General features: G+C 61.4%; 1 protein-coding gene across 1 annotated transcript in view; it reads left to right on the forward strand.

The window, feature by feature from the left end:
• The window catches only part of TRAPPC9 (trafficking protein particle complex subunit 9), a 171,600-nt gene that overhangs the window by 98,522 nt on the left and 55,503 nt on the right, over window positions 1-17,575 (forward strand). Inside the window, 2 exon segments of the mRNA XM_080646835.1 lie at window positions 8,091-8,233; window positions 15,302-15,412. Of these exon segments, the coding sequence (XP_080502961.1) occupies window positions 8,091-8,233; window positions 15,302-15,412 (254 nt within the window).

The raw sequence follows: 17,575 nt of genomic DNA on the forward strand, positions 1-17,575 counted from the left end.
GCTGACGGGAGGACCTTGGGGAGAAAGGTGGTGAGGCACCTGAGCTCTACCCGCTGGACGGAAACGCCGTTCGGCGCTCGGGTCAATGTGCACACGGCGCGGGGAGCTCCGGCTGTGGCGCTGGAGGCCCCTGGCCCGGCTCTGTGTGTCTGTGTATTCTTGGCCGTCTGAGTCAGAGGTGGGGGGAACGTGGCATGGTGTGTTTAGATCTCCACCGCGCGGGTGCCGTCGCACGGAAGCGATTGAGGGCCTGCGCTGGACACCACCGAATGCTCGCCATCGAAGGCCTTGTTTCTTTCTTTAAAAAATGTTTTTATTGATTTGAGAGAGGAAGGGAAAGGGAGAGAGAGAGAGAAACATCAAAGATGAGAGAGAATCATTGATCGACTGCCTCCTGCATACCCCCACTGGGGATGGAGCCCGCAACCCAGGCGTGTGCCCTTGACCGGGAATCAAACCGTGACCTCCTGGTTCATAGGTCAACACTCAACCCCTGAGCCACGCCAGTTGGGAAGGACCATGGTTTATTTGTCTTTTTTTTTTTTAAAATATATTTTATTGATTTTTTACAGAGAGGAAGGGAGAGGGATAGAGAGTTAGAAACATCGATGAGAGAGAAACATCGATCCGCTGCCTCTTGCACACCTCCTACTGGGGATGTGCCCGCAACCAAGTTACATGCCCTTGACCAGAATCGAACCTGGGACCTTTCAGTCCGCAGGCTGACGCTCTTCCACTGAGCCAAACCGGTTTTGGCCCATGGTTTATTTGGATTTGATTTTCCTGATGGTACAAGGTAGGAGTTGAGGACTTACTTATTTTTGAGATACAGGTCTCCGGTTGTTCCAGAAACATTTGTAAAGACTCTCCTTTCTCCATTGAATGGCACGCGCACCTCTGTTGGAAAGCAGCCGGCCACGTGTGGGGTCGGTTCTGGACCCTCGGTCCCGTTGTATTGATTCGTGTCTCACCAGCACCGCCCGTCCTTGTAGCAGCCTTCGGGTGAGCCTGGGAGTCAGGGCGTGCGCTCCCCACTTCCTCCCTTCTCCGAAGTGTTTCGCTCTTCTCGCTCCTTTGCTGTCCATGTTAATTTTTAGGGTCACCTCACTGGCTGCTCCCAGGCACCCTGCCGGGGTTCTGCCTGGACTTGCTACACATGTGTCTGGGGGAAGCTGACTCCTTCCATAAACACAGCACGCCTTCCATTTGTTCAGGCCGTTGGTTTATCTGCTCGGTGCTCTGCGGTTTGCAGGGCACGCACCTCGCTCTTGGCGACTTTCAGGTTTGCATCGCCGTGCCGTGCTTTTGGTGCTAGGGTCGCCTGTGAAGGGAGACGGTTTCCTTTCATCCTAGTGTGTCTTTCGTTTCGCTTCCGAGCCTCATCGTGGCTGCTGGAAGGTGTGTGCACGCCAGCTGTCGGGTTCGCTGGGGCTGCATCCATTTATGGACGTGCGTGGGGACCTGGCCCAGGGGAACATCAGGGCCATTCAGAGCCCTTTGCAGAGGCTGGCGCTCACCCAGGCCACCCCTCCGCCCCGCCCCTGCCGTCTCTGGTCACACCATCTTTCCCTCTTGGAGGAACGGCCTGAGGACGGGGTTAACGTGCCCGGTTCTGTGGGCAGTGAGCCTGGGCCTCAAGGCCTAACCCTGGCTCGGAGCTTTCTGCACCTGCATGGCCCTGGGTGCTGGTAGACCCGCTGATCAGCAGACTTCTGCTCTTCACTTGTCACTAAATTGCTCTTATGCTGCTGCGCTCTAGAAGTTCGGCGATGCCGTGGCTTCGGGTGGGGGGGTGGGCAGCGGCGGGCGCCCTTCCTTTGCAGGTGGCACTGTGCCCCAGGCGGGGCTGGAAGGCCTGCTCTGTTGGCGCTGGGCCTGGACGCCGCCTGGCTGGCCGCGGTGCCGTTCAGAAAGTCTTTTTCCAGCGTTACTGTAAATCTGTTTTCCACCTCGTGTGTTCACCCTCGGTGTACTGTGGATGCGAGGGAGACTCAAGGTGCATTCGTTAATGGAGCGACACGGATTAAATGGTGACATTCACATTGGCGCCGAAAGGCTCGTGTGATTCGGGGGGTGAGTCCGCGCTGACTTAATCCATGAGGCGGAGCTGCGTGGCGGAGCCAAGCGAAGCGTCGTCACGAGGGAGGACTGAACAGGATCCGAAGCGGCGCTGTTCGCGGGGAACAAATGGGGCCGCTTGCCGCCTGCAAATACAAATGGGCTGTTTTGGTTGAAGAATTCCCTGAGACAGGTGATCCCCCTTTCTCGTTTGGCCCGCCGGCCCGATGTCATCCGGAGGTCGGCTGAGCTTGAATCGTTCTTTTGGGTGAGGAGCGTTGACGATGGCGATGCTTGGACAGTGGAAACTTAGTTCGTAGCAAGTGCCTCCTCCAAATACAAGTTTCCGTCCCTTGGGCGCCTGCTCAGGAGCCTCTGCCTGGACATGCAGCGACCGCAGAGTGACGGGCCCACCTCCCTGTGGAACCTGCCGTCCGGGCCCACAGCCAGCAGGAAGTGGAGCACAGGGACATGCCTTCACACGTGTTCCTCTTGCCTGCAAAGCCACCCCGCTCGCTCATCCCTGGGAGGCGTTTCTTCCAAAGGCTCAGTGTCATTTCTCCAGGGCGCCTGCCCTGCGTCCCCGGCGGCCGCTCCAGCACCAAGCGCCGATTACGGCCCTGAGGACGTGGAGATGAAGCTGCCGCAGCCCTGGCTCACGGGAGCTCCGATAGGAGGCCGACGGTCCCACACGTGTGTGCACGCGGGTTGTGTACATGGTGATGTGCAGATACGCGCATGCACACACGCGTGCGCGTGCACACACACATGCAGGGTGAATGTTTGCAAAACTCCAGGATGGGCCCAGGGCTGGAGGTGTCTCGTGAGCCTGAGAGGCGGAGTGAACGAATGGATGAGCGAATGAATGACTGATTGAGTGAAAGGATGAATGAACGAGTGAGCAAGTGAACGAATGAATGGAGAGTCTGGGAGTGGCTCACCGCGGGGAGGCAGCACCTGACCCAGGAAGAGGAGAGAGGGAAGGAGGTTCAAGGAGACTCGTCCGTGGGCTTCCGTCTCACGGGCACCGCGCTGACACCGAGCCCGTGGATGTTTAGCGGTGGGCCCGTGGGAACTCGTCTCCAAGTGACAGCCACTGCCCTCCCCACCCTGCACCTTAGATATTAAAGACGCCGAGAGGTGACCAGGCAAAGGAAATGAAATTTCCCTCCTCGCCGATGATTTCAGTCTCAGCTCATTAAGGGCTGACCCAGGAGTCTTCTGAAGCCGAGGAGGGCGGTACGGCGGGGGCGGGACAGACGTGCCCTGGGTGCTGCCTCGCTGCCACGAGCTTCCTGTGTGCCATGTGCTTAGGAAAGCAAAGGCTGACACCAATGCACCCGCTGCGTCGTGGCCGTGGCCGCTCTGGAGGGTGGGCCAGGCGCTCCCTGTTCCCCGGTCTAGCTCCAGCCCCTTGTTTGATTTAAAAATAATCTCCCAGCTTCTGTTCCTTCCGCTTAAAATGCGTCCTTCTTTCGAGGAGGACAGCGACCTGTGGAGAGTCGACATTACCAGCATGTGAACCAAGTGCCAGTCGCAGTCCTGGCGGCCACAGCTTCCCGTTTCTCTAGGTTAAACCGAATAGCATGGCCTCGGAGCAAATGCCTGGCGAATGGAGCGAGTGGGGCCCACGCGACCTGGGGTTCACCGGGTGGTGTCCTTCCTCCCGGCTCTGCTGCTTCCTTTCTCCTGGCCAAGCGCCGCTCCGTCTTTGTTAGGAAGCCAGGGCCGCCACGTGGACACAGGGCACCGATGCTGGTAAAACCCAGGCCCTTGTCTCCTCCTTCCATGCTCACGGCTGCCCTACAGCGGGTAACCCTCCCTGTCTGCTCCCACCGGAGCTGGGGGCAGGGCTGCTGTCTGATAGAGGGTGGGGGGGCTGTGGGGGCTGGACTCCTCCCTGCCTTTCTTTCCTGCCCCCCTGTGCTGGTGACCAGAGGCCAGGAGTCAGGGCCTGGTGCCACGGGGCACTTATTTGGGGGTGAAGGTCTGTGCCCTGGTGCTGCGCGTTTTGGTTCGCAGGGCGAACGGTTGCTCTCCATGACTTACTGTCTGCTCGCTAACCCTAGCTTACCTCTGACACAGAGTGCTGCGCCCTGTCATTGTATTGTGTAGCTGTTCTCAGTCTTCAGAGGGAATGCGTCGTAGGTGAGCGTCATTAGAAATGCGTATTTAGCACACGAGGGGGAATGTTCTGGCACACAGCTGCACGTGGAGGAAAAGCAGCAGCAGCTGCCGGGACGGGAGGTTCCGTGTATGACGGAGATTTATTCTCCCAGAGGCCTGGAAGCCGCGGCCTCGGGAAGCCTGCCGCGCTGGGGGTGCGTCTTCCTCTCGTTCATCGATTCGGGAGGCGCGTGCCGGCTCCTGCACCGGGCTGTGAGCGAGTGCGGGGCACGCCATGCCTGGAGGGGCCGCCGGAGCGGGGCCGGGCACGTCCATGGGTCACGCTGCCTGTTCGTGCGGGCGTCGTGGCGTCCACCAGCAGGGCTGCGGAGCTGGGCAGATGTGGGGTTGGCTCTGTCACCGCCAGGCTTTGGGATCAGTTGGGCACATTACAAATCCAAGCCACAGGGTCTTTTTGTTTTTGTTTTTTAATCTCAGCTGAGCCAGTGGCCAAGGTGACGTCCAGGGAGTCGGTGCCTCCACAGAACGCCACGCCCTGGTCCTTGTGCCCAGAGGGGTTCCTGGGGGATTCGTGTGGCCTCCTGCGGTGGCCGGGCCACGGCTTCTGTGGACACACTGGTGGCGAGGCTGCCCCTGGCCCGCTGGCTGGAGGCCTGGCCACAGCCACTGCGGGCTCACTGTGTGCAGGGCAGGCCTGCGCTGTGGCCGCCCACTGGGTGTGGCAGGCAGGAGCCCCTCTGGGGGGTGCTAGCCCGGGCGGGTCCTCGGGGAAACGCCAGGCTGGGGTGAACGGCGTTAGCAAGGTTGTGGAGTGTCAGAGGGCCGTCCGCCAGCCTCAGACCACCCAGGTTCAGGAAGGGGGATGGCACCCGCCGACACCTCTGACTCAGGAGAAAGGCCCACAGTCCCCCGTCTCTCCAGCTTACACCCTGAGGGTAGCCGGCGCGTCACCTTCACGGGGGACCCAGCAAGAGCACAGCCCGGGTTCCCACAGCCCTTGGCTCGCCCAGGCGTGAGCCCCGCTCGCTCCCAAAGCCAGATGTTATGGGGGCGCCTCTGCGCGGTGCAGGTCCCCAGGCTGGGGCTCAGACCCCTCTCGCCTCGGGGACGCCCCTGCGGTTGTGAGATCCTCCCACTGTGGTCACGGCCAGGGAGTGGGGTGGGTGGGTCCCTCCGGCTCTTCTCACGGTGGCTTCTTTTTTGGGCCACACTGGGGCGTTCTCAGGTTCTGTGTAGAGTTGTCGTTCTGGTGTCGGTGAGGGGAGGCGATGCCACCTTGAACTTGAAGCCCGAGCCTGGTTCTTGGATGCCAGTTCAGCTCGTCCGTGAGGGTGCACTGGCGCACAGCAGACGTGTCTCCGATGGGGTGGCCGCCTTTCTGGTTCTCATGTCTCTCTCGAGTAAAGCCGTGATCGCGTCTCAGTCCTTTGAGGCAACGGACTCCGTGTTTCCCGTCTCGAGTAATAGGCCACGTGGCCCACGCCGGTCAGGGCGGCGTGCAGTGCCAGTGGCTGCGATCAGACTCCGAGCTCCGTGGCCGGGATGCCTGGGGGACGAATAGGGTGCAGCAGCGGGAGGGAGGGGGTCAGGGCTGATCAGAGGCAGACCCATTGTCGCAGACTTTCACGTCGGATGGGGCCTTACAGCTCCCGGGTTCTACGACTGGATTCTACGGCTGGATTTGGGCTTTCTTCCCTCCACACCTGCGTGTGGGGCTCCCGTGAGCACCGGCCCCAGGGTTAGCGGTGAGATGCTGGGTGGGACTTCCCTGTCCTGCTGTATTGCCCATCGTCACATCACTGCATCTGACCCAGTAGTATTTTGTTAGGGTTTTTACTCTAAGTTCACCAGGCACACAGGCCTGCGGTTTTTCCCATGGGTACTCTCCGTCTGACTGGCCTCACGGATTGCGGGCCTTCCCGCCCTTCCTCCTTTTCTGAAGGTGTTTGCGTGACGTTGGCGCTGTCGTCAGCAGGCAGGTTCGATGGAGTCAGCTGGAGGCGTCGGAGCTTTGAGGAGGCCGTTCTGCGGTGGATCCGCGGTTCAGTGGCCCGGAGAGTCCTCCGGGCCGTTTGGTGGCGCGTCCACTCCTCTAAGCACTTGAATCCATCGGCGCTGAGTCGTGTGCGTCACTCCTTTGTCACTCTGCTAACGCGGCGGCACCTGCACCGCTAGGCGGTCCTCTTTCCCGTTCGTGATCTTGGTAACTAGTCTCGCTCTGCCCCCCGGACCGCCTCACTCAGAGGGTGGCCGCTTTCACCGACATCTTCGAAAAAGAGGTTTCAGTTGACCTGCTGTTTGTTCCTCCATCATGTGTCCCTTTCCAGTCCCACGAGAGCCTGACCCTGCCTTCCGGGAAGGTGCCGTCCCTTCCTGCCCAGGCCTCCCCGCAGGCACACGCCATGCTGTCTGCTCCCGTGTCCTCATGTAGCCTCATGTTCCCTGTCACGACCGCCGTTGATCTTCGCTGTCTCTGGGCCTGTGTCTTTGAGTAGACTCAGCCCCTCAGGGGTGGTACCGAGTCTTCTGCCATCCCTGTCAAGGGGGAGACCTCCCTCTGGGGTTGGTGAGGGAATGATTGGATGGGTGAACGAATGCTGTTCCGAATAATTTGCATAAAGGGCAAGAGAGCAGGCTGCATGGCCATGTGGCTCCGTGTTCATGGCCTGGGTGCTGCTCTGAGCCTTGTTTGTGAAAACAGGACCCCCTGCAGGCCTCTTAAGGAGCCAGAGTCGCCCGGCCAGCGTGGCTCCGCGGTGGAGCGTCGGCCCATGAACCAAGAGGTCACGGTTCGATTCCTGGCACATGCCTGGGTTGCAGGCTCGATCCCCTGTAGGGGGCGTGCAGGAGGCAGCTGATCGATGTTTCTCTCCCTCTCCTTCCCTCTCTCTAAAAATCAATAAGAATGTGTTTAAGAATGGCAGGGTTAATGTGCATAGATCACTCGGCAGAGAATTTAGCACTTAGTAGGTACTCAATAGAAGGCAGCCACTGAAAAAGGCCTCTCATTTTAGTTCGAACAATCATTGGATGCCTGGAAAATAAGTAATGTTTTCTCGAGTGCCTTGCCCATTACTGATTTTTGTGACAGCCTTTCCTCAGTCAGGACTGCGCCATGCTCCGAGGGAGGCCGTGTCTTGGCAGAGGACGCGCTGCTTCCGTGACACTGTCGCTGAGGCACTTGAACATCCGGTCTCCTGCCTTACGACCCGCTGGGTGGTCTTAGTAAAATATTCCAATTTCAGGCAGCGAGGCGGCTTTCTTTTTAATCAAGGAAGAAAGACAGCGAGATTCCGTAATTTCACAGGCCCTTTCTGTGCTTGATTTCCATCAATTAGACAGTTATCTTCTCTATAATGACATCCTTTCCTGGTTCTTGACAGAACAAAGAAACCTCCAATTCCAAGAAAATAGAAACAGACGCTGCCTTCTTTGTTCGGTGGCACTTGACAGTTATCTATCGCCCAGCTCCCGAGATGTCTGCGACCTCACGCCCTGCCCGTGGCGTTTAGTTTCACCCTAAACAGCTGGCCCCCCAGCAGAGCCGGGGCGACGGTCTGCTGCTTGCAGGTTGGGCTTCGCAAGGCCGTCGCGAGACTGTTGGCTTTCCTGACCGCGTGCCGGCAGCGAGGAAGCCGCGGTGCATGCGCTGGCCAGGGCTGGCTCCGTTTGTTAATCAGTTCTTTGACTCCCCTGCTCATTCCCTCAGCGTGCATTTCCTGAGACCAGGGACCACCCCTTCTTCGCCTTGCTCTAAGCGTGACCCTGGGAGAGACGCCGCCCAGGGCCGCCCCGTGGGAGGGATGCCCTTCCCCTGGCGCATCTCAGCCTCACCTTGCGAAGCCCGCCTCCTGCAGGAACGAGCCACTTCGCGAGGACTGACGCCATGTTTTCCACGTTTGCAGGCCCTGGAAGCGATCCTGAACTTCAAGTACTCCGGAGGCCCAGGCCACGTGGACGGCTACTACAGGGACCTGTCCCTGGGGCTGCGCGTGGAGGTGGAGCCGTCGGTGTTCTTCACGCGAGTCAGCACTCTGCCGGCCACCAGGTAGCTGTCCGCTGCGCGGTCCCTCGTCCCCGAGCCCCCGCGTGTGCGGTTGCACGTGGGCGTCACCCTGGCCCACCTCCCCTGAGGCCCGGCCCTCGCACCAGGCTGCGGAGGAGCCCTGGGTCTCGGGTCCTCATCCAAGAAGCAGGCAGGGCCTCAGGCAGTTGGACGTGAGCAGGGGGTCCCCCGCATGCATTCCATGCTGTAACGGCCACGCTGACATCGCCACTTGCCGTGTGTGCGTGCGTGTGTGTGTGTGTGTGTGTGTGTGTGTGCGTGTGTGTGTGTGTGTGTGTATGTGTGTGTGTGTGGTCGGCGCCTTGCAGAATGCGGCCCGCTCACTGCCCCGAGCCTGGCCTGGGTTCTGACCTGCACTGGGCGCCCGGAGGAGGCATTTCCTCTCTTTACGTCACTCTGCACCCCGGGAGACTGTGTGTGGCCCGGGCTGCCCAGCCGCTCACTTCAGGGAGCTCCCCGCCATCGGAGCATCGGGCCGCTCCGCCCGGGAGCCCTTCCTGCATGCAGCCTCTCTCCTCCCCAGGCCCGGTCTCCTTCAGGGGAAGGAAGTCAGGCCATGTGTCCACTTCAGGCCAGCCTGGGCAGGGGTGCGAGAGGGGTTCTCCTCTGAGGGGGAGGCCACAGTGTCTCATCCCCAGGTTTGGAGGATGGCTTGGGCAAGAGGGAATGGCTCGGCTCAGGCTTTCCTTTCTTAAGCTTACCTTTGTTGGAAATATTTCAGATGTTACTCCCCTCCGCCGCAGCCACCTCTCCCAGCCTTCACTGACTGTACCATTGTCTGTGCCCTTGGGCTCTGCATTTATGGTATAAGCTCCCAGTTAAGCCCCCCCCCCCCACCCTCCCCAGCTCATCAAAAGGCAGGCTGCACACTGGGAGAAATGTTGGTAATACGTTTGTGCAGCCAAGGCCTGTAGCGTATGCACGTACATCAGATACCGAGGAGACAAATATAAACACGCTCCAGAGAGGAAGGGATGCAGGTGGCCCTCAGCCCCCTGCACCTGCTCAGCGGATGCTCAGTCGTGGGTCCCGGGGAGGGTGTGTGCCTGCCCCGTCTCGAACCTTGGTCATCGATGCGGTGCTTCTCCTTGGTGATGTTTTAATGGTGAAAGGCGGCAGGGAACCCTACTTCCTCAGGGCCCCCTCGATGCCAGGGGTGCCCAGCGCCCCATTTCCGCTCCAGAGCCCCGCCCACGTCGCATTGCATCCCTTCCTGTCGCGAACTCGCCCTGTGTTGCCCGTGAGTGAGGAGGAGAGAGGGGACTGAGTTGTGGTCTTCTTGGCACCTGATCCGAGCCTCTGCCCAGGGCCTCTGCCGGGGACTGCGCATGCCTGGGCTCACCTCCCGCTGTAGCCTGCCTGTCCCTCAGGGCTGACCCTGAGGCTCCCGGTGAGAAGAGGGTGACATCAGACAGTAGAGGGCGGGGCTCTCTCCTCGCCCCGCACAGCGCAGATGGCTTGGCGTCCTCCTTGTTTGCCTCCCTTCTCCCGGGCTGCGCACAGGCCTCGGCCGACTTCTATTTAGGAGATCAATGACCTCCGAGGTCCCTCTTCACAGCAGCGGGCGGTAATCTCGTCAGGGGCGAGACTGGAATGGATGGGCCCTGCCCCGCCTGAGCGCCGAGCCTCCCTCGGTCCCAGGGAGCAGTTTTCCTGGGCTGTTAGGATAAATGACCCGGCCAGAGACGCTGCCTCTGAGCTGCGAGGAAAATGCACTCCTCCGAGCAGGGCGTGGGGCGCAGCAGGCGTCCCATTATTCATAGAAATCACACCGCTTGGCACGTCCCGGCGCTCATGCCGGCCATTTAGGAAACTCCCATCTCCCCCTGGCTGGCAGCGCGGCTGCAGGCAGGATCCAGGCCGTGGTAACGCTGATGCTGTTACGGCCCATCTTCCCCCCGTTGTTACAGTTCTGTGTGTGGTCGGTTTTAGATCCAATGAGAATGTGGTTTGTGCAAGCCCCAGGCTCGTCTCCGCACCTGGTTTCCGATTTGGCTCTGCGCCTGCGTGCTGTGTCATTCACATTTCTTCCAGCACCATCTTCCCTTTGTCTGAGAGGGAGGTGACCGATCTTGCAGGCCCTGCCCAAGTATGTACCTAAGGGTCGAATGCAGGGCCTCACACAAGGTGGATAATTGAAAAGGGGTGTCATCATTTTCCCGTGTGTGTGCCCATGCCCACAGCGGTGGTGTGCCATGTGCTCGGGATAGAGGCACACGTCACGCGTGTCACACACACCAGCTCTGGCAGCTGCCCTGTGCCTCTGCAGGACGTCACTCACCTCGGTTCACCCCGGGGCCCTGGGGGCCCTGCCCCCGCCTTTCTGTGGCCTCACTCCGGCAGCACTCTGGGCCTGGCGCAGTCCCTCTAGAGCCTCGGGTTGCAGGTGGCCCCTGCATGATGCCTTGAGCAACCCTGGTTCCGTGGACGGCCGGGTGTTCGTGGCTCGAGGACGTTCGCGAGCTCGGCAGCTCCGTGTGCAGCGGGCAATGGCTCCGTCACCAGGAGCACTCGGACCCTTGGTTCCGTCTCTCCCTCACCTTAGACCAGTGGTCGGCAAACTGCGGCTCGCGAGCCACCTGCGGCTCTTCGGCCCCTTGAGTGTGGCTCTTCCACAAAATACCACGTGCAGGTGCGCACGTACAGTGCGATTGAAACTTCGTGGCCCATGCGCAGAAGTCGGTTTTCGGCTCTCCAAAGAAATTTCAGTCGTTGTACTGTTGATATTCGGCTCTGTTGACTAATGAGTTTGCCGACCACTGGGCTAGACTGGTTAAGCCCCTGGCTTTCTTTCACACACAAGGAAGCCTCGGTGCTGGGACCGGCTGCCGAACTGTTCTGGAAAGAAGACCGGGTGGGAAGCCAGGCAGCTGCAGGCTTTCAGGAGACCACTGGGTTTGGCTGGGTGCATGAGGCCCTGGCGCCCTTTGGGCTTTGCAGTCACCCAGGTCTGTGCTCCCAGGAGTGACGGATGTTGATGTCCGGACCCTGGGAGGCCCCGGAGGTGCCCACGGACCTCAGCGGGAGGAAGAGGCCCACGTGCTTCCGGTCGTGGCGCATGGCGTTTGGACAGACTCGGTCCTTGGCGTGGGAATCTCTCGCGCGCTTGTGGCGGAGGCAGTCCTGGGCAGTTCGAGGGGTTGCTTTGTGGCACGCGTGTATGCTCTGCTTTCACCGCTCCCTGGCCGCAGCCCCGATCGCCACCGCCTCCCAGCCACGTCATGACTCCCTCCTGTGGTTGCGGGAAGCGCCGTCACTCTTCCCCACGGGAGCCTCCCATAACCCCATGGCATCGGTACCCTTGTCTTCATTGGGGAAACTGAGGCACGAAGGAGTTGGATGGCTCGCCTGGGACGTTCCGGTTATCGAGCAGCCAGACGGGCGTCCGGACGAGCTGGTCGAGGTTGTTGCGCCGTTTATTTTCTGACCGCAGCGACGTAAAGGTTTTACACAAACACAGCAAAATGGACCTTTCCGGCATGGAGTGCGTGAGCCCCAACACACATTCGATTCACTTTCCACCATCAGGAGAGAGAGCAGACCTGTCACCCTGAAACCTCAGCACGTGCCCCTCACGGTCACCCCGCCCACCCTGGTCCCAGTGCCCGCGGACCTGCCCTCCGGCCTCCCGTGTGTGCACGCCACGGGCCCGGCCTTCCAGGGCGCGGTGGAGGCGGGATCCTGCGAGGCGTGAGCTTTGGAAGGGGACGTTTCCGCTCACCATGTTGCCCTCAGATCCGTCGTGTCGAGGGCGTCAGCAGCTGGGTTTTGTCTGATTGCGGAGTTTCCCTTGTCGAGCTGCGCCCCGTTTGTGAGGCCTTCACGGCCGAAGGACCTCGGGCCGCCCCAGCTCGTTGGGGCCGTGAATAGAGCTGCTATCAACGCCTGTTCGTCATGACTTGGCGACGCGCGTTTCATCTCTCGAGGTTGAGCACCCCGTGGGCTTGCAGGGTTCCACACGGGGGAGTGTGGGCTTAGCTTTGGAGACACGGCCCGCTGTTCTCCGAGGGCAGTGCCCCGGGGCAGGCCCCGGCCGAGAGAAAGGACCCCGCGTCCTCCTCGCTGGCAGCCGCCTGTGGGTGTTCTCCTTGGAGCCACGTCAGTGCGTGCTGTGGTGCCCGCACCTGGTCTCCCTGCTGCTTCCCTGACGGCGGGTGACGCGGAACGTCATTCCTTCCCCATAAACAGCCCCCGGGAGCACATGGGGGCGCAGTTGCCTTTTGTTGAACTGTCTGTTCAAGCCTTTTTTTTTCATCCTCACCCGAGGGTATTTTTTCCATTAGTTTTAGAGAGAGTGTAAGGGAGGAATGGGGAGGGGGGAGGGAGAGAGAGAGAGAGAAACCTTGATGTGAGAGAGACATAGTGATCAGCTGCCTCCTTCAAGGCCCCTACCTGGGATCCAGCCCACAACCCGGCACGTGTCCTTGACGGGGAATCAAACTGGCAACCCCCTGGTGCATGGATGATGCTCAGCGGCCCGGGCAGAGACCCGTTTTTCTTGTGTGCGTCCATATCCCCAGCCCACAGCAGGCACTCCACAGGTATTTATGTGTGTTAGGCGGGATAATTAATAAGACTGATTCTCGGCGGAGGGAACAGTGCGTGCCGACCATATGGAGGTAGTTTCACATGCTCTGCCCTCTGTGTTGGGCCATCTCCCCCCCTCTGCCCCCCCGCAGCCTTGGCCGCCCTCTGCCTCCCCCTCCCCCTGGTCCTTCCCTGCCACGGGCCTTTGCCCTGCCCCCCCCCCCCCCCGACGCCTGGCGGTGGATCTGTCCTGCAGGACCTGCTCTGACCTAGGCTGCCAGGAAGCTTCCCGGGCTTCCCTGACTTCAGGAAGAGAGAAAGCCACACAGAAAGCAAGCCATTCAGTGTCCGCTCGATGCTCGGCTGGTGGGAAAGGGCCTCAGAGCAAGGCCACCGGTGGGCACGGCTGCAGGTTGGGAGGGATCCATTCATGGGTCACAGGGCACAGGCCACCGCACGTGCTCAGTCCGCGCAGGAAAGGGTGGGGCCAGGCACCCAGGGAGCTGAAGGACAGGGCACGGAGGGCCGCGTGCCCATGTCCGCCGTGCGGCTGGGAGCGAGGACACAGACATTGGAACCTTCCCTTCCCCGCTCGAAAGCCATCCACTTCCCTCCTCTGATAAATGTTCTACCAACTCCCTCTTCCGAGGAAAGGTTTTGCTGTGATTAAAGATTTCATGAAGTTATGACAGAGGCGGAATAGATCGTTCCTGAAAGCTCATTTTCCCGTGAGCGGAGTGAAGAGGCCTGTTGTAGGCAGCTGTCAGAGCTAATGAATATTTTCCAAGAGCTGAACCTCTGGGGAGACACCCCCATCCAAGGGCCCAGGAGCACCGGTGCGAACCTGCCCTTCTGAAGGCGGGTGTGGGACACGTCTCACGGCGCAGCCGCGGGAGCCTTACGCTGCTGCTCTGCCTTCCTCCCTGCAGGCGGGCTCCAGTGCGCGTGTGAAAAATGGATCTCTCTCAGATGCCCTGGTCTTTTTGATGACATGTGCCTATGTGTGCATATGCGCATGTGTACACATGTGTGCAAGGGTGTGCATGTGTGGGTGCACGTGTGTGTGCGTGTGTGCCTGTGTGTGCGCACCCACGGAGAAGGTATGCCCTGCTCGCCTGGGTTCCCTTCTCTGGAAAGAGCGGAGGACAGGGCTTGGCTTGGCACCTGGGTTCGTCTGCTGTGACAACAGAGGCTTTGAGTGCTGCCTTGAGTCCCAGTCGTCGCCTGAGCCTCACCGTCCTTCCCCGTAAACAGGCCCCGGAGCACAGCCCTGGGTTATGGGGGGAGTGACCTCACGGGGTCCCCTCCGTCCCTTCCCCACCAGGAAGCCCTGTCCGCACTCAGGAAATAGGCGGAGAGTTGAGGGGTCCCATCAGGTGGGGCCTCCCTCCCCGAGGCTGTTTTCTGTGAAAACTGCTCCCCCTGCCCCTCCAGACCCTCCAGAAGGAGAGTGGCTTCCGCGTCTGCCGCCGCCGTGGGCACGCTGCCCTGCGCGGATCAGCAGGCGCACGGACGACCTGCCACGTGCAGCTGAGGTGCTTGGCCTGTGGGAGGCCATGTTGTAGGCGGCGTGGACCTGTAATGGGAGCTGAGCCGATGGCGCCGACGCCACTGAAGCGTGTGGCCGCTCTTTTGTTCGGTGTGTGCCGCTAATGAGCCCGGAGGGCGGCGGCGTGAGCTGCTCCAGCCGCTCGGCCACTACACGCCCAGCCTTCCTGTCCCCCCCCCCCCCCCCGCAGCCCGCGGTGTTTCCTCGTGGCCTCGAGTGGTTGGTGAGGTCCTCGCACCCCGCACTCTAGGGAGGGAGAATGGGGCGGAGGCCGAGGGCGAGCGCCTCCTTCTCGGGCTTGTCTTCTGTTGGGATGGACTCCCCTGCAGTCTGTCCTCACTGGCGAGGCCTTTGACCCACGGCCTCCCCCGTCCCGTAGGAGAGAGGACGAAGGAGCGGAGCCTTCAGCGGGGTTGAGCGAGCCCCCAGTGTCCTCACGCCCTGAGCAGGAGCAGGGCTGTGAGAACCCACGGCAGGCAGCCACGCACATCAGCATGGGCTCTTCCCCAGGACCAGGGCCCGGCACCCCGCACCGGGCTTGGGCCTGGGCCCCCGGGGAGCAGGGGCTGATGGGACTGTGACTCGGATGTGGCATTCATGGAACGACGCTGGCCGAGTGCCCCCCCAGCCCCGGGCTGTCTGGCTGTGTTACTTACCTATCAAGTGTTCTGGTCCCCACACGCGTGAGCGAGGGACTCCAGTGACCTCCCACGGTCTCGTGGTTTGTGCAGGGCACAGCGGGCCGTGAGCACGTGACCCGGGACGGAGGAGGACCCCAGGCCCACTTTTCCGAGTCCACAGTTTTGCTCGGAATGCCTCACAGTCATCTCTCAGCCCAGGGGCACGGGGCATTGGTGATGAATCGCAGTCCCGACATCCTCAAGGAGGGGAGGACCTTCTGGGGAGAGAGAAGGCAGAGCCGCTCTCCTCTCGGCCGCCAGGCAGTTCTGAGCCTCCCTCGTCTCTCCCTGCAGCACCCGGCAGTGCCACCTGCTCCTGGACGTGTTCAACTCCACGGAGCACGAGCTGAGCCTCAGCGCCCGCGGCAACGAGGAGCTCATCCTGCATGCGGGCGAGTGCCAGCGGTAAGTGTCCTGCGTCCCTGCGTCCCCACGTCCCCGTGTCCCCCCCACGTTCCCGTGTCCCCCCCCACGTCCCCGTGTCCCCCCACGTCCCCGTGTCCCCGCCTCCCCACGTCCCCGTGTCCCCCGCTCCCCACGTCCCCGTGTCACCCCCCACATCCCTGTGTCCCCACATCCCCACGTCCCCGTGTCCCTGCCTCCCCATGTCCCCCCCCCACGTCCCCGTGTCCCCCCCCATGTCTCCGTGTCCCCCCCCCACATCCCCGTGTCCCCCCCCCACGTCCCCGCCTCCCCACGTCCCTGTGTCCCCTGCTCCCCACATCCCCACGTGCCCCCACATCCCCTGTGCTCCCCTTTCATCAGAAGGCACTGAGTGTCTGCTTCTCTTCTTCCTGCGACGGAGCATCTTATGGATGCTTTTCTCTTACCTGAGCCTGTACCAGGCGCCTGGCATGGAATTCTTACACCAACATGTGCACTCCCGTCTCAGCTGACAGAGACGAAGTGAGCTGCTGTCCCATGAAAGTCTCTCCCAAGTGTTGGGTGGCGGCTGTGGGCATGGGGATGGGCGTCACAGGGCTCATTCCTTTTTACTAGAAATTTACAGAATATATTTGCTACCTTTTATTTATTCAATATTTATGAAAAGCACATGTTCTCGCCAGGTGTGCTTGGTCCTGGGAAACAGACACTGTGTTTTGGGGCCAGAACCCAGGCCCCCGGGGACCTCTCCCTTCGGCCTGGGATTGGGTGCAGGAAGCGCGAGGGGGGGCTGGCCAGGGCCCAGGAGCGGGGTTCATCCCCAGCCAGCCCTGGGGGGTGGGGACAGCTGTGTGGGGAGCTGGGTGGGTGCCGCGCAGCCCCCCACCCAATCGGTCGCCTCGCCTCCTCATGGCTGTTTACCGGTGGCTAGCGGGCAGGAGCTTCCCCTGGTTCCAATCACTTGTTCCCCGAGCACAGTCTGCATTTGCTCATGCAGACCCTCCTAACGTGGCGCCTCTGCCCTCCGCTCGGGCGGCTCTGCTTGGTGAAGTGACGGCACCGTTGGTGTTTGCTCCTTGTGTGGGGATGTCTCTGAAACGGAGGCGAGGCCGTGCGGCAGGAATGCTGACAGACCTCGCTGGGAACATCTCCGCGCGGCCGGCGGGCAGAGCTTCTGGGCTCAGGAACCTTTGTTCTTGGCAAACGTTTGACTAACAGGCACTCACCAGGCCTCGTTTCCTGCTCGGGGCCTCGGGGCCGCCTTCTGATCCCCGTCTGCATCTGCACGTGTCCCCGTGTCCCCCCCCCCCCATGTCCCTGTTTCCCCGCCTCCCCACGTCCCCATGTCCCCTGCTCCCCACATCCCCACGTGCCCCCACACCCCCTGTGCTCCCCTTTCATCAGAAGGCACTGAGTGTCTGCTTCTCTTCTTCCTGCGACGGAGCATCTTATCGTTCTTTTTTCTTACCTGAGCCTGTACCAGGCGCCTGTGGAGACGCGGGGCGAGGGCAGCCCCGTGTTGAGGGAGCTGGGCCCGCGGGCCCTTCACCTGGGCCTTCAGGGCGTTGGCACAGTCACATATTCCCTGCGCTTGGTCCTTGTTCCCTAGGGGTGGCTCCCTGTGTCCGCAGGTGTTCGGGAACCTTCAGAGGATGGCCTTGGCCAGGGGGCCCCTCTCCCTCCGTGTTTGGGGGAGGCCGTGAGCTGTGAGGTTCCCAGGAAGCGAGCGCATCCCGCTGCGCGCAGCAAGGCCGGGAGCCGGGGCCAGGGAGCACGCTCTCCGGACGCTCTCCGGACAGGCAGCCACGAGAGCTGCAGGCCTGCTGAGCACGGTGTGTGCGTCGTGGTCACTCGTGGGACCCTGGGAGCAGCCAGCGTCGGCGACGGGCGTGATTAGCAAACGGCGGCGCGTTCGCGTAACCGGCTGTCGTGCCGCTCTCAGAAATGATGTTTCCGTGGAATGTGTCGTGCGTGCCCGGCTGTCACAGTGCGGGCAGTGCAGCGCAGACATGGGCGGGGAGGCAGGCCCCTTCGGGAGGGACACGGCGCGGCCACAGCGGCCGGCCGCCAGCATCCCAGAGTGGCGGGCTGGCCCGGTCCCTGCGCCTGTGTGGCCAGGATAGCAGCCTCACTCAGAAGTCAGTCCCGCCGGCCGGCGTGGCTCAGTGGTTGAGTGTCGACCTA

The sequence above is a fragment of the Plecotus auritus genome (genome assembly GCF_963455305.1).
Source record: "Plecotus auritus genome assembly, chromosome: 11".
In the NCBI taxonomy this organism is placed as follows: domain Eukaryota; kingdom Metazoa; phylum Chordata; class Mammalia; order Chiroptera; family Vespertilionidae; genus Plecotus; species Plecotus auritus.